This window comes from Labrus mixtus, chromosome 12 (assembly GCF_963584025.1).
Source record: "Labrus mixtus chromosome 12, fLabMix1.1, whole genome shotgun sequence".
Lineage (NCBI taxonomy): Eukaryota > Metazoa > Chordata > Actinopteri > Labriformes > Labridae > Labrus > Labrus mixtus.
The window spans coordinates 12,428,822-12,454,924 of NC_083623.1; the positions used below are offsets into that span (position 1 = coordinate 12,428,822).

At 42.1% G+C, this 26,103-nt stretch overlaps 1 protein-coding gene across 6 annotated transcripts in view; it reads left to right on the forward strand.

The window, feature by feature from the left end:
- sash1a (SAM and SH3 domain containing 1a) overlaps positions 1 to 26,103 on the forward strand; it is a 168,950-nt gene that overhangs the window by 113,406 nt on the left and 29,441 nt on the right. For 4 of the 6 annotated variants that reach the window (XM_061052020.1, XM_061052021.1, XM_061052022.1 and 1 more), the window contains exons 2-4: positions 12,110 to 12,238; positions 20,696 to 20,746; positions 20,863 to 20,912. In XM_061052020.1, coding sequence (XP_060908003.1) covers positions 12,110 to 12,238; positions 20,696 to 20,746; positions 20,863 to 20,912 — 230 coding nt within the window. Of the gene's footprint in view, positions 1 to 2,893; positions 3,583 to 3,825; positions 3,918 to 12,109; positions 12,239 to 20,695; positions 20,747 to 20,862; positions 20,913 to 26,103 lie in introns of those variants that run through there. The other 2 variants (XM_061052023.1, XM_061052025.1) reach the window with 2 other exon arrangements.

Sequence of the window (26,103 nt, forward strand, 5' to 3'; positions counted from 1 at the left end):
ATTAACAGATTGTGACATAAGCCGAAAGTAAGTCTTGTTTCCTCTTGTCTGGCAACATGACACCTTGATTTGTGGCTATAGTGTGAAGAGTGAAGGGGAAAGCTGGCATCCCGACACACACACACACACACACACACACACCAGCAGTGTTTGATGAGTGTGCACTGAGTCAACAGGCCTCCTCCTCCTTTCATTAACAGTCTGACCCTTATGTTTGAGTTGGTCCAGGTGGGGTCGCACTGTCTTGTATTTAGATTAGGGGGGTCTCTGCAGGAAGATATTTTGTGTGTGTGTGTGTGTGTGTGTGTGTGTGTGTGTGTGTGTGTGTGTGTGTGTGTGTGTGTGTGTGTGTGTGTGTGTGTGTGTGTGTGTGTGTGTGTGTGTGTGTGTGTGTGTGTGTGTGTGTGTGTGTGTGTGTGTGTGTGTGTGTGTGTGTGTATTGGTGACATCCAACACCCCAATTCAGCAGGAATAAGGGAGAGAAAAAAACGTGGTTAACTTTCTTTAGAAAAAGGACACTGATGGATAACACAATGATGTAATGGCAGTATGGACACACACACACACACACACACACACACACACACACACATGCACATACTAGCAGTCCACTGCAGACAGCCTAAGGTTACAGATGCGAGGACGGCAGAGCAGACCTTGTGTTGTCGACTCACTCGCCAGCGACACAAAGCGGCTCTTGTCTGCGCGTGTGTTCTCTGTGTTTAGTCTGTAAGAAGGAAACTGTTGAACAGCTGTCACTCATCCAAGTAACTCTTCACCTACACAACCTTTGAACCATGATAGTGTTTATAAAACAGTGAGAGGAGTATCTGGGCGATAATTCCTAGTGCATTAGGTAACACATTTTCTTTTTTAAAAACCCACTTTGTGTTGGACTGATATATCTTACCTCTGGTCTCACAGTCATGAAACTTTGTCCAGACATTCTTGATCCCCTCATGATAAATCCCTCTGACTTGGTGATCGGCTGTATTTTTCCTCCACATGGAAAATAATGATGTTGACATTTTTCAAAACGTTTTTTCAAGTATTGTTGAAATAGGTAACTAGACATCGATGTGCTGAGACGGGGGAAGTGTTTTTCCTACCAAAAATTTCCCTCGGTCGGAATTTGGGTTTGTCTAATATTCTAAAAATTATAAACAGAAAAATGCCAATCCAAATTAAAGCCTCAGATGCATCTTGTCCGTGTGCATTAGCACATTTTAGCATGCTAACACGATACCTTTTTTAAATCAACATAGCATATTCATTTGTGCATGCTTCTGAGGACAGCTAGCTTAAACTACTCCCGTATTTCAGTTGTACAAGCCTTCCAGGAAACACGGAATGATAAGTGTCTGACTATTAACAAACAAATCATCACATTGATTAATTAACAAAATGTTCACATCCCGTGTGGTTTACACTAGCTGTTTGCTAGCATAGCCTTTTACAGCTTGCCTAATCCACAGAAGGCATCCTTTTTCCTTACACTCTTTTGGGGCTTATTGTGTAACGGATCATATTTTACATGCTCACAGAAAGAATGTGGGTTTTTTTTTGTTGTTGCTCTGGCGTGTTTTTTCGTCTTCTTTTTGGGATGTGTTACTTTTAAATGCATGTTCTTTTTGCATGTGTTGTTGTATGCTGATCTTGCAAACAGCAGGTGAAGCAGCATTTTTAAAGACTGACCTGAAACAGCAGGGGAGGGAGCTGCAGCAGAGTGAGGAGCTGTGATTTAAAAAATGTTCAATCTCACTCTCTCTATCTCTGCCGCACTTCCTTGGCATGTGTCACAAGACCCGGCAGCTGTTCGGAGAAAATGTGCTCCTGACAACAACAGGGAGAAGCAGAGAGTCTCTGGACTTCTTCATTACAATAGAGTAGCCTGCTGGTGTAGCATAACAAACGGCTGATGAGACAAGATAGCCCTGCAATTTCATGCTTGTACATATAGCGTGTTGTTTCTTTTTTTCCCTACTTGTATGCAAATGAGATCTGGGAGCATAGCTGTTGCATTATATTTAAAAAAAAAAAAACAACACTTTGGGATGTGTACGCATGTGTGAGTTGCAAAAATATCCTCAGGCAAAATAACTCCACTGAAGTAGTAAGTCAAAGTTTCATGTTTTTCTTTCTGTTATTGTCCAGCTTTTCATCCAGATTTATGGCAGGCGAAAGGGCACAGTATGCATCAGCCCCTTGAAAACATTTTTTTTTCCCATGTGCTCTTTTGTTTTCTATACAATCGTGTGGAGAATGTGCTTTGTTCACACACCCCATTCAGTGGTGGCTGGAGAGAAGTATTGGTGGAAAGCTGTGTCAGCATGAGATAAAGAGTTTTTCAGGGTGTATAAAATATCCCTTAAATGGACTGTACTCCTTTACTGGCTATTAGAATATGTAGGTCGAAGCAAAACTTTAAATATTTCAAAGTTCACATAGGAGTCAAAATGGGAAATAAAAATATAATTGAAGAGAATTCGGACACTGTACAGAAAATAAAGCAGAAATAAACGAGTTCATATGGTGCATTAGAATCATTTTCATGGTTTAAAAGTATTAAAGTCGAGTTCAATTAGATTTGTCAAGTTCTTTTTAAACTTTTCTTTATAATCTTATGAAGTGGAAGATTAATTCGTCTGTGGTGTGATTTAATTCCTGCACATTGTTCGTCAGGCACGGGACAAGTGTTTTCTTTCAGCTGTAATGTTTTGTTGGGAGGAGTGTGTGTGTGTGTGTGTGTGTGTGTGTGTGTGTGTGTGTGTGTGTGTGTGTGTGTGTGTGTGTGTGTGTGTGTGTGTGTGTGTGTGTGTGTGTGTGTGTGTGTGTGTGTGTGTGTGTGTGTGTGTGTGTGTGTGGGAGGGAGAGAGAGAGAGAGAGAGAGAATCGGCGGGTGGAGTGAGGGGGGAGGCGCACTGTTTGGAGAATCTGCTCTGAGCTCCGGGCGTTCTCTCACACGAATGTTTAATGGTAATAAGCTCACGTGTCGCTCGCTCCACCAGTTGAGAAAGTTTTATCCAACACTCATCAAGGGAGTTCTGTAACTTTTTGAAAACTTTTTTGCCAACTTGGACCTCATCTCCCCCCCCCCTCCGGTGTGGGGTTTGGTTTCTACCCGGGCAGGAATCCTCGCAGAGCGGATTGTTGGGAAGAGAACACCTCGCTTGCAAGTTTTTCCAGATTTACGACCTGTTTAGTGTCCAATATTTACGTTGCATTAGACTTGAATTCGACCTACAGGTTGTCGTGGGTGTGTCGTAAACATGTCGGGTCGCAATTTACGCACTAAACGTCGGATCGTGCCAAGCAATGTTGGAGTATTTCACCGGTGTGTCAAGGGCAACTTTCTCTAGGAGCAGCCTTGGCACCGACTTCACGTTTACTGTTTGCGATCGGGCCCCTGCCTGTGGGCTTGGATTCGAGCTCTGCACCAGATTAGTCTGACTGAACACTAAGTATTCCAACACCATGGAAAGTGATCAGGGGACCGGCGCGTCCTCTGACGATCCCCAGGCAGACAGCGCTGCTGCGTCCGACAGTTTTTCCCAACTGTGGACGGACGTTATGGGGATGCTGGTAAGTTTTCTGGGGGGAGGGGGGGGAGGGGTGACAGCAACATAGACTGACATCATGGTGTCACAACTAACTGCGAGTTTTCACCCTCGTCCTCAAAGTTGACACTGATTTGTCGACGGAGTGATTGAGTAGCCAACTTGTCGGTGCATGCAAATCACGCATCAAAACAACTCCTCGCGGTGTGTCCTTATAGGCCCAAAGTTTTGAAACGCACTCGCACTCTACATGTGGTTCAGGGGATTCAGGTGCTTTAAGCGACCAGCTGCTTGTTTTGAAGTCGTGAGTGCCGAAGTAGTCGGGTCTCTCTATGCACACTGGAAACGAGTAAGAGTATGGTACGTTCAATGCACATTGAAACATTACCCTTTTGTGTGTGTGTGGCGTGTGTTTTTGTCCTTTGTGTGCTGCCATGTTCTCTATGACCGGTGAGCGTTTGGTGCATGTCCATGTGTGCTATGTTTCCATTGGAGAATTTCACTTTTGTTCTGTGATTCCACTAAAAAAAAAATGTTTTCGTTTCTTGGGCCTTCTTCTAAGGAGATGTGTTGTACCATTTGTTTTATATCGAAATGTTTGGACATTTTGTAGTTGTCCTCAATTACTCAGCGATCCTTCATCCCATATTTACTTATTCTGATAAATCTTCTTTTTTTTTTCTAAACTGCATGTGCTGTATATTAACTTTGATTCTTTACCTTGATCATTTTGCAGCCTCATACTATATTTGAAGGGCCCTGTTTTCTTCTTATCTCAGTCCAGAGAGTCAGATTATCAGTTACACATGAGTGTAACTTCGGAGATGTTGCATATTGTAACAATGCACTTGTTCTGCAACAGTGCTCTTTTGTTTGACGGCTGAAGTCTTGATTTTGCAGGCGTTTGATTGATCTGCTGACCAAATGTGTTGCAGACAGTCACTTCCACTCTGGGTAAAGACAGAGGTGTTAATTTGGTTTGGTCTGGCACTGAAGAAGTGAATGGCGTGTAAATGCTGTGTGTGTGTGTGTGTGTGTGCGTAGGAGGGGGAGGCCGTCCTGCCCTCTGACACTGAGTGTGAGACCTGGCTCCCAGCCAGGCAATTTCTCCAGATTTATTGCTTTGGAAGCAAATGTCTTCAACGCTGTGTTCATCTTTGACGTTTTTCCTACTTCCCCTGAAGAACACATCCACACAGAGACATGCATACATCCAACAACAACAAGCCCTAGCAAACATATGGTATTAGCATTTCCTCTTATTTATTCTCAATCACAAATATCTGTTAAAGACGCATCACTTTGTTATGTAAAAATCAACATTTCAGAAGGTCATGAAGGCATTTTAAGATTAATACAGAGTTTTTAACTCTTCTACCAATAAACATCCTGCAACACTCTCTACAGTCGGTTCACAACCATCATCCCACCAGCAGGCATTGCAGACTTATTTAAACTGAGTTTTACAGTTTCAGTATGTTAATGTTTTGTGAAGTCTTGAGTAGCTGTGGCCAACTTTACGAGAATGATTACAAGTGTGACAGTCTGAAACTCTATCGGTCGCCTTGGCTCCTATAAGTGTCTCTCAAAAGTTCAGCCGGTCAGTTTGTCAGACAAGCACTAACTTGGAACTAACTCATTGACAGCGGAGATAATGCATGATTTCTGTTGGTCGCTCTTCTCTGAAGCAGACTGTACAGACTTTCGGTGAAAAATGGCTCGAGTTGATGACAGCCTGCAGCGATAAAATCATTATCTTAGAACTTTCATCGTCTTGCTGTATTCCTGTGCTTCCAGACTAGTACAGAATAATTTCTATCACAGCCTAGAAAAGGTATTTTCAAAATTGCCAGGTAGAATCGTACAGTGACAACAAGAATTCACAAAACACGTTTCTCAATTTGGCCGTTGTAATGAACTTTATTCCTCACAATGCACTCAGGCGCTTATTTTAAAGCAACCTATAAGATGAATGCCCTGAGCACAATGAACACCGAGAAACTTCTGCAAAGCAAAATAAATCCGCTATATATAACGATTGCTCTTTGACTTTCAATAGCTTTTGTTTGCTTGGGAACCTTCACAAGAATGCCCTTTAAAATTTGGGTTTGCCCCAAGCCTGTTGACCTAACCTAATTCACTGTAACAAATGTGTTTGGTCTTGGCCCCCCCCACACACAAGAACAGGCCCACATACTTGTACAGATAGACATCTAGCCTGATAGAGATCTGCTCCACATACTTACTAGACTCTCACTGATTATATTATGTTGCAGAACACCGGCCAGACTCCAGACCTTCTCTTCACACTCAGGTGACAGGGAGCATTGCATTAAAACAAGCAGAGGCAAAAAGAGGCAGTCCACTAAATGTCATCTAGAACTGCACCTTCAAAATAATTCTTCATGTTTTGACTGGAAATCAAAGGGCCACTTCGACTTGCAGTCCTTTTCTAAGGGCCCCCCTTGCCTTTGAGGTTAATCATACACAGCAGCCGTGTTGTGGAATGTGTTTAATAGAAATACCAAAGAATGCCAGTCATTTATTTGTGGTTGAAGCCGAGTAAATAACCCAGGAGCTAATTAAGAATCAAAGGCAGTTTCAGAGGGTATGGTGCAGGAGCTACAGTTGTTCTAAGTGGTTGAGTTTACAGATGGATTTGCTTCTATTCCCCACCCTACTTCTGGAAGACATAAGGATTTCCTCAGATGTGAACTCTCTTTATTGAATGTTTAATGACACGCTTTTAAAGTGCCTGAGTGGAAAGAGAGAGAATTCTGTCTGTGCATAATGTGTATTGTTTCTTGAATTGTAAAGACTTTAAGATCTCTGAAATATTCAGCCCAGTTCCTCTCCACTGCACCATCTTTGGCAAATGTTCTCTGACCCTGTGCAGCTCAGTTTTAGCTCAAATCAAAGTTGACTTGTCCATACAGTGAAGAAGGTTTTAGGATGTGCCTTAACCGTGGCATGCTTCTAATTGTGCTCAATCCTAGTGTGGTTGATCTGATCACAAACCTGGACAGCTGACAGTCATCCCTCATCCTCCACCCCCCTCTGCTTCTCTGAATGAAACCTCTCATCCCATTTGGTTTGCTAAGGTCATCTTGATCAGAGGTCTTGTGGAACTATTTGCCTTGCCTGCAGGGAATCCTTCCTTGGGTGTCTAGTTTGTCAAATTGGAGAACATTTATTATGTACCAGACAGTACTTTGTTTCTGAACCTAAAGAATGGATGCTGTTCCTTGAGACATGACTATTGATTCTGTCTGGGTAACATGTAATTAGATCATGAGGTGATTCCTGCGTGCCTCCTCCCACATAGCACTTCATACAGAGTGGCAGCGTATTCTTAAGTCCTTCTCTGCCAAACTATGTTAAGTTATTATGTTTTTTCTGTTGTTGCCAGCTCACTCTTTTTGTTGCTCCTCCCTCCCTGGCTGGCTTCATTATTTAGGTCACGCAGAGATCTGGTATGTTTCCTCTGCTGGGATGGCATAGCACTGTACTGCTTCTACCACAGATATCCTCAGGAAGCCCTCTAAAGAGGATGGGCTGCGCCCCGTGAACTCCCCTTCCTCAAAAGTCTTCACCCAATTGACCCCAAGGACCAAACACTAAAGTTAAAATTCAAGTTGCTCTTTTAGAATGATGTAGTTGGGTCATCTTTTTTTCAAATCCTCATATCTTGTGTAATCATTTTCCTCATCTTAACTCGTTGTTGGTTTGTAGTACAGTAGTTTCTGTAACAATTTTACCATTGCCATACCAATTTCCATACCTAGACTTGAGAATCTGACGTACATATAATTTCTAGAAAAGCATATATGACATTTTAGACAGTGTTGGAGGCACATATTGATAACTGCATGGAATCAGATCAATTTGTAACTGTATTCAAACAACTCTACACTATCGTACAAGTCCAGGAATAAAGTGGGGATGGTCAAAGTCTTTGCCATCGGAGTAGCTCAGAGAACTGGATGGGCCGAGGGCTGGGTGGAGTAAAGGATCGATTACGTATCCTTCTTTTTATGACGATTTGTGTGGGGACTGTTGGAAAGGCGAGCTCTTGCGGGTTGGGGTTTAGAATAGTGTACCCTTGACTCTGACTGAATGTGGACAATTCATTTGGTTTCTTCTTCGTGAAACATTTGCACAATGCAACATATTATAAGACATCTGCTTGCACATTCAACTTGCCGTTCCTGACCTAAGGTTGCAGAGCAAGTGAACGTGATCCTACTACTGACGTTCCAACATTACATCACATACACGGCTCCATTGTAAACTGTTGTCATTGTTCTTTACCCCAGAGAATGGGTTGTCACAAGGCTAACGCTGTAACAATAGTTAATACCATGTACACTACCATTCATCCTCTACATGACTGATGGCACTGTCTGGATTGTGAGCCCGAAGGAAAGACCAGAACAAACATGGTAGACCCAGGACTAATGGCTTTTTGTCTTTGGGAATGTAAACAAGTACATTCTTTGACAGACTCGGCGACAACAAACTAGATATGGAAAACACAAATTTAGTTGTTGTTGTTGTTAGATTTCGTTTTGAGCCTTGGCAGGGATTCCTGAGAATGTAAGGAGTCCTAAGATATCAGTGCCTGGCATGCTGGCTGTGGAATTTTTTAATAACTTTGCAAGGCATTGCTTAAGTGGTGTGCCATGGAAATATGAAGAATTTTTCACTTTTGCTATACTGCACATTCTTGGTAATGTGTACCTTCAATTATAGAACAAACAGCTTTTTAACTTCCCTGAGGTAATTCTCCAGTGTAATATGATTGGGAACTTTGCAGTATAATGAACTGCTAAAACAATATACACTTCATACACGATATGTACCAGTTCTAAAGTTTAACAGTGCATATCTGTTACTGCAGTAGCAGAGTCTGTTTGAATATTGACAAAGACTCAGCAGTTCAAGGAACCTTAGAACCATTGTGAACTATATATTTCTAACTTGCATTGAGACATACGATGGAGAGATCGTCCTTCAGTTGCACTGGTGTTCCTTGAGACTGAGTGTCATACTTTTGTGGTAGGAAAATACCAGGGATGCCATAGCTGATTGAATAAGTGAGCAGAAGCTACTGATTACAATTTAATAATGAAACCTTCTCGCCTTTTTTTGGCAATAGAGATCACATACATGTATATCCCGATATTTAAGCTGTGGATATTTGTTTTTACAGGAGAGACAATTGAACTGTATCCTTTTATTGGCATTCTGACATTTCTCCGCATCATCTCCGTTCTGCCAAAACAATCTTGAGTGAATATGATGTAAACCACTTGACCCAGTTGTAATCATCACACATGGCTGAAATATGTATCCAATGTGGTGCAACACCAGTAATTTGTGTTCTGATGGTGAAACAACATGGCTGCCACTAAGTTTGAGTTATTACTACTTTTACAAACTTCTCACAGTTGTCTCACTCAGTGGTATCCCGCATCATTTATAGACCTTTCTTCTGTATTGAGTTGTTTAAACTCTTGGAAAAGAAATGATAGGCGAGCCCAGTTTTGTGCTTATCCACAATATCCATCTCAGTATTTTTGTCTTAAAATTTAATGACACATGCACAGTCTTTTACTGTAAATGTACACAAACTTACACACACATTCTTGCTTGGGTGTTGCTTTTCTGTCTGCTTATTGATGCTATTGTTTGACTCAAAGCAGGGAGTTGGCCTCCCTAGCATCCAGGGTGGAGGAGCAGTTACATCATCTCAAAGAGTATGAGTCTTCATTTTTCTACAAACTATGTTCAAATTTATTATTCTAGTAAAGTCATTTCTGAAATAGTTTCAAATTATATTTTAAGAGTATTTAGTTAGCTTAATATGCTAGCATAGACACCCATATGCTTTCCAGGTGTCGATAAACTGTACGGGATTATAAACTCATCCATTAAAGCTCTCTTATAGATTTTTATTCTCAGATTCCAGATGTTTTATCCTCCTCTTACCCAACAGCTGCCCCAGTCAGTATCCCACAAATCATCCCTTGTCTGGCAGTCTCCCACTCCCCTTTCCAAAGTGAATATGTGGATCCCTGACAGATCCCTCCAACTACACTCTGAGGTTGACAGACTCTCTGTAAAAAAAGTGGACTAATATGTTGACTCACAAAGCTATTCCAACTACCTGAGACAATAGTTGCTCTATACTGGTTTCATCACCCTCCTCTGTGCTTCTCTTTAAGACATTCATGCTCTCTTAACTTGTGTTTGTGCACCGTCCCATTCTTGATATTCATAACTGAGTGTACGCTGTATCACTTTACAAGGTGGCAGTGGAGGTGGGGTGTGAGGGTCAGCTGTGTTGGAGCCTCATGAGCTCATGCCACTGGAGAATTGGAGGAATCTCAGTTATCTACACACACACACACACACACACACACACACACACACGAGTGTTTGCACACATTTGGATGCATTCAGTCACAGACACACATCTGACCAACAGCAGTAAAGCACTTGCAGCTTTACATGTCCACATCTTAGATTAACTTTCAAGATTCCCATGGGAGAAGAGGGAAACATGGTAAAGATTGATGAATTCATTCTGCTAAACAAACACTGTCTACGCTGACTAAAGTGGCCCTGTGTCGATCAACATTTGGTCCAATCTCAAGACTCGAGGTTAATTCTTATCTTCCAGATGTGGCGAATAGATGAGCACAGTCGCCTGGCCTGTGCACGATGATAAAAAACATCTGAGAGTTCTGTGATTCGAGAATGTTTTCAGGCGATGAAGGAAAAAGCATGTGTCTCCCAGCAGGAATCTCAGTCATCTCAATTTATGTCTGGCTAGAACTGAGTTTCTCAACTAATGAGGGTAGGATGGATCACAGCTGGAAAAACTGGACTTTTGAAAAAGAACATGTGTACTTGTCAGAGATATTCAATGCACAATCAGTAGCAGGATGCCATAACTCAGTTCCCTGAGATGTGTCTGGTATGTTTGTTTTGGTCCAGTGTTTTTGAAATCTCCTGCATGCATGTGTGTGCATGCTAATGTTACTTCACTGGGGCCCTATGCCCATGTGTGGGTCCCAATGTGTGTGTGTGGCACACTAACCCACACTCACAGTGATCCTTTTCATTTGTGGCCTGGCACTTAGATAGTGAGTCTAGTTGAGAAAGACAGGGACTGAGAGAGACTGTTTGGACCCTGCACAGTGACTCAATGCTAGCTGTCTGCCTGGCACAGATTAGATCAACACTGATGAATATTCAACAGTTGACCACCACCGCCAGAATGGCAGACATCTTCACCTAGAAAAGAGATTGGATGCAGTCTTCTGTCTATAACGTTGTGAAAAAAACATTTGTTTACATCTGCTAAAATTTGAAGGGCTTAAGTTTTCATCACTGATCTGGTCAGTGAAGCTGACTTTAGTCAAATAACCCACTGACTGCAATACAGACTGGAAATGATTGGATTCATTTTTCCCTCTCTGATACTAATTCCAATAGCTAGACATGATTTGGAACACTTTACATTTTTTTCTCATATAGTCAAGGTTTATCAAAAATACTAACCAATCAGAAGCAACTTCAGTAACTTCGTAGTACAGGCTCCTTGTGCTGGCAGTTTGCATTCCCTTTCTTGTATTGTTCTTGTACAGAACCCTAGTTTGAACCTGCCAAACAGTTTGTGTTTCCAATAGTAACTTAAAGGCCTTTCTAAAGCATTGTATCAATAGTGTATTCTGTTGGGTAACATCTTTACTGTTTGTAGCACAGCTTCCTCCCTCAATTCTAAACACCCGCCTTTCACACAAAGCCAGGAACTGTGCTGACCCAAACTGCAGCTTACAGGAAGTGTGTGTTTGCTTTGGAGTTTGGTGAATGTCTTAAAGAGGTAAAGGTCATCCTTGATATGAGCCTGAACAAAGACAAAACCTCAGCCAAAGACACTCACTGAATGGGAGTTGATGAGAATCTCTAAACAGCCAAAAGATTCAGACCTTTTGCAAAGATATTCTAGGTTGTCCTGTTTCTGTGTATGGAGTGTGTGAGGATATTGGTAAATTGAAACAACACAAGCCTCTGTACTTGTGAGTTTTATCAGTTTGGGATAGTTGCAACAGCTGGGAATTTGTCAAACTCTTCTGTAAGAAAAATGAAATATTCAGTAATGTCATTGAACGTGAGAGTCAGCTCTGGAAATTTGCGATATGTGAGTGATGGTGGCCACCTCTAGCCATGCCTGGATGCTTGCTTCAGGAACCCTTTTATAGACGAGTAATTGTAAGTGATAGCTGTCTTATTAAGCTGCGCTTACTGTAACTGAAAAGTTACACAGTGTTAGTTATAGATATTTTGGAAGTGATATAAGAAGCATGAAAAGCTGGCTTTCCTGCATCTGATGAACTGTAAATTATTTATTTTTACAAGAGGTTATTTTGTGTTTTACTATTACAATATTAGACAATCAAGTTTTTAGTACTAATTAGCTGGCTTTCCATTTCCAGGATGTTGTGGTTCTCTGATTTAACCCATTCCTCTCTTCCTCTTTCCAGGATGGTTCTCTGGGCAACATAGATGACCTTGCCCAGGAGTATTCTGAGTACTACAACACCTGCTTCAGCGACGTCAACGACCGCATGGAGGAGCTGCGCAAAAGACGAGTCTCCCAAGAGCTAGATATGGTAAATCCACGATCCCACAAACTCACAGAAAACTCTAATATCAACATGGTTTGAGCGAAGACAGCCTTCAACGCCAACAATTGCCCCCCCCCCCCCCCCCCCCCCAAGACTTTCAAAGCAGTCTTGGGGCTTTGCAGGGTGTAATTTCCACCATCTTAGCCAACAAGCTGGCAAGGAACAACAGCAAGAGAACACATATTAATGTGTTAGGAGCTTTAAAACGTTTCCCCAAAGAAAGTTTCCCTTTTCTGGATTCTGTGAATGTGCTGGTGTTCTGGAGGTCCATGGAGGGGGTTTGGGGGTCCCTTTCATAAGGATGTAGGCTAGTGGGGCACTCCTTTGGTTGCCTAGCTGCGCTCAAACGTATGAAGGAATGCTGCTGGGGCTTCTAAAGAGGGCCTAGCTCCGTGCAGGAAACTACCCAGTAGGTCCTTGTATACAAGAGTTGGTGTTGAGCTAACTTCATCATTGCCCTATGACTTATTCATGGGAATTGTATTGTAATTAGTTTAGAACCCTAAGAAAATGCCATTTTGGCTTAATTTCTTGCACAAATTGGTGGACAAATTGACACTTTGTTGTGTTTTTCCGACATCAATTTAATGGCTCTTCTTGAACATTTCCAGATTAAATACAATTTCACTCACATTGATGACAGGTTGAATTAGCTTTTAATTGTTGGCCCCTCTCCAGACTTTCTGTGCTCATATATTTTTGTCTGTGATTACTGGTTTTCCAGTTTAATAAGAGGCCTTTTTTGCTTGGAGGCAGCCATGTGGTATTGGTTGAGTTGACAGGTATGGCTTAGATGGATTACTGATTTATCATGTTCTTCCCTTTAATGGCTGCAGGCAGACATCCTATTCTCACAGCTCTCAGAAGAGGGATTGGAAACCATAAAGAAAATCATAGCTGTGGATACGTAAATTCATCTCAGTTGGCTCGTAGGTTAAGTGTTTTGACTCTGTGTGGCCACGGTCTGTAGTTTTCTATCACGTGAGCCTCACAGTGATGGGGAATTACCTCTGGACATTTTTTTTATAATTAAGAAGGTTTCATCCTAAGGAGATAAAACAGAGGAAGAGGAAGCACACCGGGCAGATTTTGCAGCTCTCTGTAAAAAAAGAAAAGAGAAAAAGAGCTGACTGGGCCCAAAGCCTGAAGCCCAGCACAGGAGGAGGATAAGGATGTGAACAGAGGAAGACCAAGGGAGGAGGAGGAGGATAAGGGGGATGAGTTGGAGATTTTGAGAGCCTGCAGCTGTCCCTCCACTCTGCAAAGTTTGGCAGCAAAATATAGGAGAGGAGGAGAGATGAAAACATAAAGGGAGGAGAACGGGTCAGACAACACCTTACTGAGAGATCTTAGAAGTGCAGAATCAACCCACGCTATATGGATTTAGCTCTGCCTCACATTTCAGTGCGGCTGTTTTCTAAAATAAGATTTGGGTAATATCCAAGCCTGTCCCATACAAAGCTACCAAGGGTAGGAGTAAGTTTGGACAAAATGTATCCCCTTTTTTGGAATATACTTTATATTGTGGTAGTAATACACAAGACAAGGTATGGACCAAAATTGGAAGAGCCCGATAGACCAAGATAAAGCAGGAATAAGAAGTACAGAATGGACACACTGTCAAAAGAGAGTAATAAATGACTATCGTACCTTCTCAAGTGCGTAGTGGCTGTGAGCCAACACTATGCTGCCGCCTCGCTCAGGACCAATAGCAGATGGTTTGAGAAGGTCACAATGTCCACGGTAATAGGGATACATTTAGCAGGTGGCACTCCTGAGGGACTTGGCCTTCAAAAAGAAACCTGTCACTTGTAAAGGGTACAGGATGGCAGGTGACGCAATCAGCGAGAACCACTCCCTCTCCAGTCATTGTCATCGTTTTTGTCACCACACCAAATTTATAGGTCAGTTCATTTCTGTTTTTGTACCTGAATCATCAAGCATCGCTCCTGCTGTAGCTATTTGGGGCCTAAGTTGAACCAAATGCACTTTGGAGACTTATTAGAGCAAAGATCTCCTTAGCTTTGACCTTTTCCTGGCCTTCACGCTGAGACTACATGAAGAGACTCAAGTCAAGACAAAGGAGGTGCAGAACAAGGGCCGTAAGGTGCAATAAGAGAGGAGTTGAAGGTTACTGTATGATTACTGTTATATTAAAAGTGCCAATATGCTTTCTTAAATTCTGAATAGAGAGCTAAAGTGTGTACAGTTCAACGTGGGTCAGCATGATGACACTTAAAGAAAATGAAGAAGCTCTTTTATTCAGGTTTCTGATCCCTAAATCTCTCTCAAGTTGACTTTGAATTTCTTCTTTTTTTTTTGGCTCAGCCTTGAGAAAAGTTCTTGCAACACTAACATTTTGTGCTTGATTTCACTTTCACAACTTGTCTGCCAGCTCTTGAGGGGCCTCTTGTTTAACACAATGATAGCTGTCTGTTGTGGTAAAAATCTATTAGGAGCTGATGATGGAGGCAATTTCAGAGATGGCTATCAATGTACCCACTTCCTGCCTGGTCTCTGCTGGGTTGTTCCTCTGCATCTTCATGTTAGTTTTGAGTATCAGGGACAAAAGGGGGTTAAATAAACATCCCCCTTTGGGAATTTGACCTATGGATTAGTGTAAGCGCACACAATTTCCCAGCGCTCCTATAGCTGGAGAGAATTTGGATAGCTCTCTCTGACATGCTGGTTTGGTGATGCATAAGGCTTATTGTATGAAGTGTCAGGAAATACTTAAACACAGCAAAGAGTTGGCAACTAAAACATTGTTTTTAAAGGACAGTTCAATGAAAGGTTGGGTGTTTAGAAAAAAACATGACTGCTCATTGAAAACAACATAATGTCTTAGCTTATATGTCGATGATGTCATTGTATACTTGCATGCCATTTTATTTATTCTATTGGTGGGGTGGATAACCATGGTGGTAGAAAACATCAAACTAAATATTGGCGTGTCACTTAGACCACAGTGATGGAACAGATGAAGTACATCATACACAACCATGATGGATCGTTTTGGAATTTGTGGTTGTGGAGCAAATCTCTTAACACATTTTTACATGCTGTTAACCATAAAGAGATATTGCAACAGTATCTGTGGTAACATCCATGTCTAATTTTAAAGTCATGGATAACCTAAAAGTACTTGATGTTTAAATCCTCTGAAGCTTAGTCTAAAATACTTCAGTTGTGTAGCGCTCACTGTTGACTACATAATTTGAAAATGTTGAACCAATCACGCCTCTTCTGGTGTCAGATTGATCTGCGAGCCTTAGGTATGCTCTGTAATGGTTTTTTAGCTGAGTAGCTTGACAGCTGGGGGGGTCAGACTCAAGTTCAGACTTGTATATTGTTTTGCCATGAGGTGAGGAAACAGTGTGGTTAAAGGCCTGCATGAGGTACATTCTTCAAAGTGGGTCAGTTCAGCTGGGTTAAAACTACAGTGAAAAAGAAACACAAACTGACTTGGGAATTCTGCTGCTTATTTGTCCTTTCTACCTTCAGGCTTTTGAGTTGAAACTCCACATGCTCAAACAGCTGCCTTTGTTGCCATAAGATCATTTTCAAACGATGCTGGTACAGCGCCATTATTGGCATAAGCCTTATGGAAGGCGAATGATATATTTGTAATCTTTTATATGATTTATTAGTCAGCATTAGGATTGTGACCCAGTCATTGGAATTTGTAATAACTCTGGTATTTTGTCTTGAAATACCAAAACAGTCAGGATCCAAAAGGCTTAGGAATGCTCCACACTTTGGAAGCATGCATGCCTAGGCTACACGTATACACAAACACACAAGCACACACTCCCAATCTTTTTGGAAAGGAAGTAAGACGAGGTTTTACAGAGTTCGCTGATAGGTTTTTTGTTTCTCGTCAATAAATGTAGCCATGAAGCAGCACAGAGGTGGCATAGCAATCTCAGGTTTATACCGCCCGCTGAGAACATGTCTTTCCTGCTTGTGTGTATGAAATGGAAATGGAAAGTGCTCGTGTTTAGACATGACATGAGTATAGGTGTACAGATCTTCCAATGAGATCTTCCCAATGAGCCGGTTCTGCAGGTCTGACCCGTGCCATACTGGTCCTGTGGGTACCATTGTTTTTGGGTATGTGCCAGGCTTTCCAGTTGGTGCCCGTCCCTCCACATGCACCAGCCCTACCTAGCAGCCTTGCCCGCCCAGATTTACCCAACCACACTCATTGGCTTTCCTCCACTGAGCCACCTGGTCCTAATAGTTTGCGGCATATCCGCCCACATTGGTTGGCAGGAAGTCCACTGTGAAAACTCCTCCTTTGGTGGGCTTTGCAGACATGTTTGAGACTAAAATCTTAATGTATTTCCATCTCTTCTCACACTAATATTGTACAGGCCTGCTGTGGCAAAGCAGCCTTTAGTGATAGTTCTGAGTTAATGATGGAAACCACTGGTAGTGCTTTACAAGAGCTTTGATGCCTCTGTGTTTTTATGCATTCTTGTGTGTGCGTGTGTGTGTGTGTGTGTGTGTGTGTGTGTGCGCCCAAGTCTTTTCAGATGCTAGCTCACCCTGTTTGCCGACATCGTGATCCTCATTAGCCGCAGCTCTCCCTCGAATGCTCCCTTACTGCCTTCTCTCCCGTTAATTTAACTCGATTCAGTCACGCTTAAGCAATCAGAGCATTGCGATTTCATCACGCTCGCACGAACATACACACAAATTGAATCGTGCACAAACAACCCTGTTGACATCTGGAGGGGAAGCACATGCACTATCACACGCAAGAAGTGTGTCAATTCAGGGTAAGTAGGCCAACTTTTCCAAACTGATGCTGGTGAGTTCATGTAAAGGATAACATACCCCCTCTGGGAGTGTGTGTGTGTGTGTGTGTGTGTGTGTGTGTAGTGAGATCTAAGTCTCCAACACACATACAGACATCGCACTCAAAAATGCATCCATTTGATATTCTCTTTTAGAAACAGTGTCAGTTCCGCTGATTCCAACTTCTTGCCTTTCACTTTTGTTTCTGTCTTGTTTCCTTGGGAAGCTTTCACAAGAATGTTCTGTCCACATCCTGGGCTGTGACAAATTCATCTCCCAAATCTGCATTGAGAGGCAAACGGGATGTAGGTTTTTGTTTGTTTTTTTTCCACTGATCTCCTCCACATCTTTTTGGTCCTCTAACCCCCTCCTTCCATGTCAGAGATGGCACGCACAGACAGGGAGGGGAGTCAAGGGAAGCTGAGGAGGAGTTGGAAGAACAGAGAGCGGCTTTGTGTCTTGGGCTCTCTTAGGGCCTCTGTCTGTGGAGGTGGAAGTGAGATGAATGTGTGTGCAAGGTTCTCCTTGGTTTTGGGCGTCCATCTAGGTTTATGTCTGTGGTGTCCATGTGCGTGTGTTTGCCAGGAAGTGGGCTAAAAGTATTGCAGTGTGTTTTAAATAATTTTTACAACCAACTAGCATAGTTTCTGTAGCGTTTCATTGGCAAGAATGGCATACCTTTCCTGTCACTGCAGAGAAACCATCAAAGAGGATCTGATAGCAAAACCAATCTTCTGCTACCTTTGTGAACAGCCTCACTGTGTGAGTGTGTGCGTGTGATAACACACCTTGTTCCTTCTTGATGTGGGTTCTTCTGAGTACACCCACATTATTTTGCCTTGTGCAGTTGTTTAAACAAAGCTGGCTGCCAAAGCTTGGCTTGTTTAAGGGATATATGTGTTGTTTCTGTGTCTCACATGAGCTCTGCCACAGTTAGAATAGCGCACATTGATATGTCCCAGATTTTCAAGCTTGTTCCTCTTTGGTCTGGTACAAGCAGTTTTTTTTTTTTTTTATGTCCTCAAAGAGGCACCTGCACTTCAACTTATGGGAGTCGCCATATTCCCTGGGATGGACAAATAGTTTCAGAGCTCTTCCGACATTGCTTGATTTACTTTTCCGAAGGAGCTTTCGGACCCGTGCCTCGTCTGCTTGATCACTGTAACAGACAAAACTGGCAAATAGGCCAGGAGGACTTGTGGTGCTCAAGTTAAAGATAAAAGCCAGCCAGACTGTCTCACCAACACCATTACTGTCTGCATTCAGTTGATTGTGTGTTGAGATAAGTGTAGGGTTCAGGCTTATTTTGATGCTTTTAACAACCTCAGCACTAAAGGTCTCCTGCTCCTTTGACCTGCAGGCTACAGGCTCCTTAAAGAGCTCTTAAAAGAACTCATGTCACTTCCTAAATTCTTTCACTGTAACCCACTCACTGACTCATGCTTAGAGGGTGGAGAAAGATTTTACTCCATTGAACAAGGCCCAGTGAAAAAAGAATAAAGGTGCTACTACAGGTCACTCTGATTATTAGGAAGCTTGATGGACCAATAAGTATTCTAGAAACATCTTCCTGTGACTGCAATCCCACAATACCTGGATGTGTGTGGACGGAGAATGATGCACATTTCTCAAAAACGACTCATTTCCTTATTCTGCACTACATTTGGGAAACTCCAGATTTAATTTCTCTTTCCCTTTTGTTACAGCAGCAGCAAGTGCCACTTAATGGTTTAATGAAGTTGGACACTTTGCAGCCCTAAATATGCCTGAACTGACCTAGCCTACTTGGCTTATGTCTTCTTCTTTAACTGGGATACCTCCTGCAGTATGACAACTTAAAATGCAACATTGACTTCCACGCTGAGGGACTTGTAACTGTCCAATCAGGAAAGGATAAGGAAATTCATTACAACTGAAGTGTCCATCATTAGTGCATTTGTGCGTTGTCATATGTTAAAGTAGTCTAAAGCCTTGACAAAAATACATTTACTCTTTTGAGGGTACCAAATCTTAGTGGTATGCAAGGGAAACAATAATCTGGGGTTATTTCCTTTAAATCTAGTTTCATTTCCTATATACTAAAAAACAGATCAGCAGTTCTCACCCGTGTATCAAAATAAAATGGTAGGATCAGAGGTTGCATTGTGGGATTTTTGCTGTCTTGTAAAATATTAAATGTCAGACAGAAACTAAAAATAGGAACTTGTCATTGAGACCCAATGACCATGACGTTGACTCTTCTTCACCAATTGCCCAAAATATTTAACAGAGAGGTCATTGGGAAGCACATTTCCTTATATAACTTTGACTAAAACATCATGTTCCCTGACCTTTTGATTAAATTTTGCATGCCTTTTTATAACCTGCCCTGCATACTTCATATTAAAGCCGGCTAAATGTATGGATTATTCTCAGAATAGTTTTCATCTCAGTTTTTGTGCTTGGAGCAAGTATTAGGGGCTTGGTTGTCCTTGGTTACCCCTTAGCTCATGACAAAAGGATTAAAGTCCCAACAATAGAAAAGACACAAACTTGACGTTGTACAATGTGTAACAAAAATGGTCATATAGAATTAACACTACTGACAGTCTTGTGACCTCTCTATAACAGTGCAGGCCTGTGAGTTTTTAGTTTAAAAAAAAATCTGGTTACCACCACAGAGCAAAGTGCTGATCCCTTCTGTTTCTGGAAACACCTCAGTGCCAGACTGTTGCAGCGTTTGGCAAGTGTGAGTACAGGGACTTCAGTAATCTCCTTCTTGAGAGTTCAAAAAGCACCCAAGAACACACAACCAAGAAAGTATGCCCTCAACCAATCCCTTAAGGCCAGTCTTTGGCTTTAAATAATCACATGCTGCAGGTTAAAATCCAAGCTGCAGACTGGTTTGGGATTGTATAACCCTTTTGTTTGTCTGCAGAAGCACTTGGGTTGGGGCACATCTGCATCTGGATATGCTATGATGAGGAGACCTGTTTTATGCAAGCGCCCTGTGCAATGGCGGAAACAGCCCTGAAAGAATTTATGGGCTGGAGACGCTCAGCAACGTTTAGACTAAGTTGCTTTGTAATAAGTTAAGTTTGATGTTATTTCCCCATTGTTTCAGTACAGTCTTTTAAATAGTGTTGTTCTCTTAAATTCATGGTTTCAGTTTGCCCTTGCCCATTTGGTGTGCTGTATTTCTAAAGATACTGGCAGGTGTTTCCTTGTACTTAGGGAGGTGCACATTACCGTCACTGTGGAATCCATAAAGCCAGTTACGTGGGTGATTCTAACATGTCTTGGTGTGTGAGGAAAGCCAACACTCCACAGTGGTATTCACTAACAATCAGAACAAGTATTGCAAGTTTGGGAAGCCGAGGCATGACGCGTCTGGGTAGGTCTGTGGTGTGCACGCACGTGCTTGTGTTTGTTTTCACTCATATATGCAGGTGTGTCTACATGAACCTGACTGATAAACGTCTTTCACACATGAGGGCATTGTTAAACATACCTTCCAGTGCTTCTGCATTCAACTAAACCCCTTTTCCTCTGTTTTTTGTCTTGTTTTAATTTTAAATCTTCCAAATTCTGTGCTCAGAGTTTCTAGAAGTGCATTGATTTTTGACTTTCTCTCTCTCTTTTCTCTCTTTTTTTCCCCAGGAGAAACAGGACCCAAGCAGCACATCTCTGCAGCTTCGTTCAGAGATACAGGTAGATGGAGATGCTATGAGGACAAATAAAGGGATTAACATGTGTCAAATATAAATATTTACAACATTTGATTCAAAAAGTCAACCTGACACCGGCCTCCTTCTGTCTTTCTCCAGGAGTCTTTAGGCTTCAGCAGCGAGGTGTCCACTCCAGAGACAGACAGAAAGTATGTTTTTTTTTTTTGTTTTTCTCTTTCCATTTTATCACTGTGACATGTGACTGGAGCCAGTGTGAAACCATGAAATATGCTGGGATTGAAATGTGTGTCTGTTGCATGTCAAAACAATGTGCACCACAACCTGTGCCTGGAAAGCATCAAACCGTGCATGACTGTCACACTGAGCCTTCTGCACATCTGAAGCAAATGATGGAGAGATGGAAATGGAAATACATGCACCTCCATATGCAGCTGGTGTGATTGATAGATTTCTTACATGGTGGCCTGTTTAAAGGGGTGCTGACCTTGCCCATAGGGAGTAAAGGTCAGATCCTCAGGTGGGAAAAAGTAGTTGTAGATGAGTTTGTACCTACTTAAAAATACATACCCATTCAGGCAGGCAGATATGTAAATTGTCTTTCTGTATGTTATTGCAGTAAATTACTACAAATTCTTCATATCTCTATCTCAACAAAATTAAAGGGATTCTTATAGAAACATACATTTTGTTTAAACTTCACCCATCATATTGTAGACTGTTTTTTAATGTTTATAATTAGGAGCTTTGTATTTTAGTAACTGAGACACATTAACCTTACATAATATAAGAGTAGTTTTGTAAATACGCAATTTTGGTAAATATGCTTCTTCACTTTGTCAAGAATTAGTTGAAAAGATTGATACCACTGTCTCGTAAGCTATTGTAGAGGCTGTGAAGGTTAGCTTAGCTTAGCACAAAGAGAGGAAAGAAAATAAAATCAAGCCTAGCTTTTTCTAAAGGTAATCAAATCTGCATACACACAACTCTAAAGTTAAATAATAAGCCCCTGATAACTTTCTGTTTCTTTATTTTACAGTCACACTTCCCAAAATTGCAGTTCATTCAGATTTTAACCCCCAAACATCAGCCCCCTATTACACACAGTACATTCCCTTACTTAATTAATTCCACACTGCAGGTATTAGCTGAGAACAAATACACTATGTTAATGACATAAAATCTCATTGATATTAGGAGGAAGTGTCAATAAAGAAGTCGACCCTTGGCAATCATAGAGATCATACATAAGACATGTATCTGGCCCTTTAAGCCTTTTCCGTCACATCCCCGCTGTGGTTCAAAAGGAAAACTACTGACTGCTTCCTTGGGCTGACCTGCTCGGTCCTAGCAGCCCTTCTCTGTTCCCTGGCCGTCCGTGCTTCCTTCCTGCCTTTGTGTCCAGAAGGGGAGACATAGAGTGTGATGGCCGAAAGATTACAGCAATGGGGTATGAACGAAAGAGCAGGATGGAACCACGCATGGGTGGAGTTCCTTTTCACTGGTTCCTGAAATACAAAGTCTGTGTCACGTCTTTGCACAGCACACTGTGTTTTGTGTGTACGAAATTTCTGCACCATTGCCCGTCATGAGATCATTGTTTCACACCCCTTTTTAGGTGCTGGATTTGTAGGGTTTCTGTTTTAGCTTGAGCAAAGGTTGAACATGGAATTGAATGATTTTGCTTCGGACAAGATTACGAGGAGAGATTTCGATACAGACATAGCTCCTTAGTGTTTGTTAGAGAGCAGCCGCCACATTTGAAGAACAGGTTTAGCAGAGGGGACTGATAGAGTTATTGAAGAAGAAGAATTGAAGCCCCATCGCCATTTTTGCCAGCAGCAAATATATCGTACTCTGACCCCAGATTGATCACACGTTTCATTTCTCATGCTGTGCATTTATTCATGACCATCACCCTTTGCGTGACCCCAAGTGGGACTGTCATGTTCACGTGACAACCACGTGCAGCAAAGGAAGCGCATACCACAGACATGAGCTCTTCTCCCATGGCTGCTTATGTTACACTCTCAAAATGCTGAGGTTGATGGGAACCAGATGCCACATTTTTGGAATGATGTCTCTCTGCTGATTGAGAGGGTCCCAGAAAGAGCCCCCTTAAATCTGTTGTTCTCTCTCTCTGTCCTGTCAGTCTGCTTTCTGTCCGTCCTCGGTTCTGTACTCGTAAGTTTCTCTCACATAAACATTCACACTTTGTCTCAACTTGAGCATCTTTCATGTGCATCATTTTATGTTGTCCAGCTTTCTATATAAACACCCATCTATCCTATCTAGCTGCTATATTTAGCTATCTAGCTAGCTATCGTGTAAGCCAGGTAGCTTGCTAGACAGAACATGATGATGAACACCAGTGGAAAAAAAAAATTAAAATGCTGAAAAAATGCCAAAGCGGGCAATAATTCAAATTCTTGCTAATCTCTCATCCCTAGGTAGGTAACATTTTCAGTGACTTACAGGAAAGCCCAAACCGCCATTTCTGTGCAAGCACAAAATGAAAACTACTTTTTAAAAGATTTAAGTGTTTACTGAAAATGACTTTGCCCTATAATCACAGCGACCCATTCCTCACAGCCTCACACACAGACATTTACACACACACACAACAAGACACGGATACCCCCATCATCACCTCTCTGCAGGACAATGGCACCCAGAGGAGATTACCCAGACTTCATCTTGGGCTGCTCCAGACCCCCCCCCCCCCCCATCCTGTCTGTGTGTCTCCTCGTCGTTGGCAGGAGGTGGGCATAGCTCTCATAATGCCTGGGGTGTGAGTGGTGATGACAGAGCACCATCAGAATGCCGAGAGGTTCAAGCTGGGGGCTTCCTGTTTTGAAGGGCGATGGATTAGTGGCCGTTTCTGCTGAAAGTGTATCAGTTTGGTGAACAATGGAGGCAAATGGATCTTGATGAAAGCTCACTTGTGCTCCTTGGAGACACAAGTTAGAAGCTGTTGGCTCTAAAAGGATTTTGTAAGATTGTAAGTGTTGAGACAGTTGCACTACGGGAACCACAGCTTGTGTAACAAATAATCAGATGGAAACGTAATCCGTCCCATGTGAAAAAACCTGTTCAGAACAAGAGCACCACATTGGAAAAACTGAAGTACCTTGTCAGCATGTTGTAGCTTAGTCTTGTGAGACTGGAGCGCAGAAAATACACTCATAAGCACAATAATGTGTTTTTCATCTGTATGATTTATTGATTTCCTTGCAATATGATTTTCTGACTTCCCCCTCTATGCGACCTATTATGACCCTCTCCCCGACCCCTGAAGAGGTCACCCCTCTGCACTTCCTGCCATAGCCTCTGTCACACAGGGTCCCCAGCCTTTGATTTTTTCGACTAGATCACCTCGCACTGCAGGTGGACGGCCCTGTAATCACACACTAAGTCACCACACACACTAATCTATCCACAATGCTTGGATTAACTGTCTGCAATAAAAACAACAGAGAGAGGGAAACATGGAGAAGAACAGCTGTGCGTTAACAACACACTGTTCTTCTGGATTTACTTCTTTTTTTTTTGGACAGCAGCTATGTCACTCAGCAGAGAAGACCTGTTAGACATGTGATTCATGCTGTATCAGGTGATAGCTGACTACGCAATCATCACTTATTCAGTCACGTTTTACTCATATTGACCCGCGTGTGGTTCTGTGGTGGTTTTTTTTTTATTTGTGCTTGTGCATAGCATACCCCCATTTTTCTGCTAGATCACTTGTGATTCCTCCCTGCAGCTCTACTGCCTCTACTACACACTCACAGGTTATAACTTAAAATGATTAGTATTAGCATACCAGCAAGGTAAAGTCATGTCAGAGACGCATCAATTTAACAGTGCAACCTTGTAATTCAAGCATATCTCCTGTGTCATTAACCTATGATTTAACACAGAGCATTTTGACGATGCAATGCAAGAGTCGTAGCAAGCAACTTTCACATATCCTGTAAAGGTTCAGCAGAAGTTAGATGCTGTACAGTACTTCATCTTGTGCAGAAAATACAAACTTGGCTTCTTATGCAAATGAGATAAAAAGCAGTTAAATGTCTCGCGCTCAATGAAAAGAACAGAATTGAAATAGAAAGGCATGGCAAAGATTTAAGGTTAAACCAATTAAGATGCCTAGCCGCACAAAGCCTGGACTGACACACTCTTTGAAAGACATTCAGGGGTTTTTAAAGTGTATGTGTGTGTGTGTGTGTGAGTGCATGCATGTGTGTGCTGCGCTGCACGGGCACTTAATTTATAGAGCATGGAGGAGGAGGAGGAGGGCAGTTCTGCTACAGAAAAGTTTCCATTGAACGAGTTCTATTAGCATTAGCTTTGGCCTTAGCCTATCAGAGAGAGAGAGGGGATGAACAGAGGGGGCAAAACCATACAGGCCTCCATTCAATTAGCATCTCATTATGTTGCTATGGCAGCCAGGCTTTAAGCTGCGTGAAGATTTTCTCTTGCTCGCAGAGATGGCTACCATGTCTGAACAACACACATGGAAAAATGGACACACACACACACATACATGCAGGCAGGCACTGGAGAGGGAAGTGACTTGTTCATTTTGTTTTGGTCCTGTCACACACTTAACTATTGCTTCTCTGGCAGCCACCTGCGGTTGTATGCACATGTGCACTCCGCTAACATCATGACGGGTGAGTGGATAAGTAAAAGTTGCCTCTTGGGAAGACATTAACCTAAAAGGTCTGTGAGGGTCTCAACTGGACAAAATTGATGTCCCTTTGTCTCCTTGTTCACCACGCACTGCGCAGATACCATTATTCATGATCACTCAACAAGCAAACAGCCTTTATACTGTAGATATTGAAAAATAGAAATGCAAAATGAAGGATAAGTGCCATATTCTTTTAATTATCTGAAATAAACGGCAAATTAAGTTCTATTGCAGTATCAATGGTTGTATCCTTGCTTTTCTTAGTGTTTTTGTCAGACGAAAACCCCCAATCTTCAAACGCGATCAATCACTAAGTAATGACTCGTCATCATCACCACATGCAACACAACTAATCAGTGTTGAAGCTCCTCGGCCTCTTTATTTTATTGCTCAGCCCACTCAGTCTGATCTGAGAAACGTTCTTTCCTTTCGTGAAGTTTTCAGTTGCAGCTTTCTTTGAACATGAACCACTGAGGCCCCACCCCCTTTTTTTTAATAAAGAAGACACAAATAGATTTCTATTGATGTGGTTTTTTTAGACTCCCCAAGAACAAGAGAGAGTCGTCCACAGCTAACATGCTGCAGACAACTGATTAAGGCTGCTTACACGTGAATATTGATTGCTGTTCAAGGTTTTTATGAGTTGTTATTTATCCCTGTTGGGTCTGATTATTATTTGGGGAGGC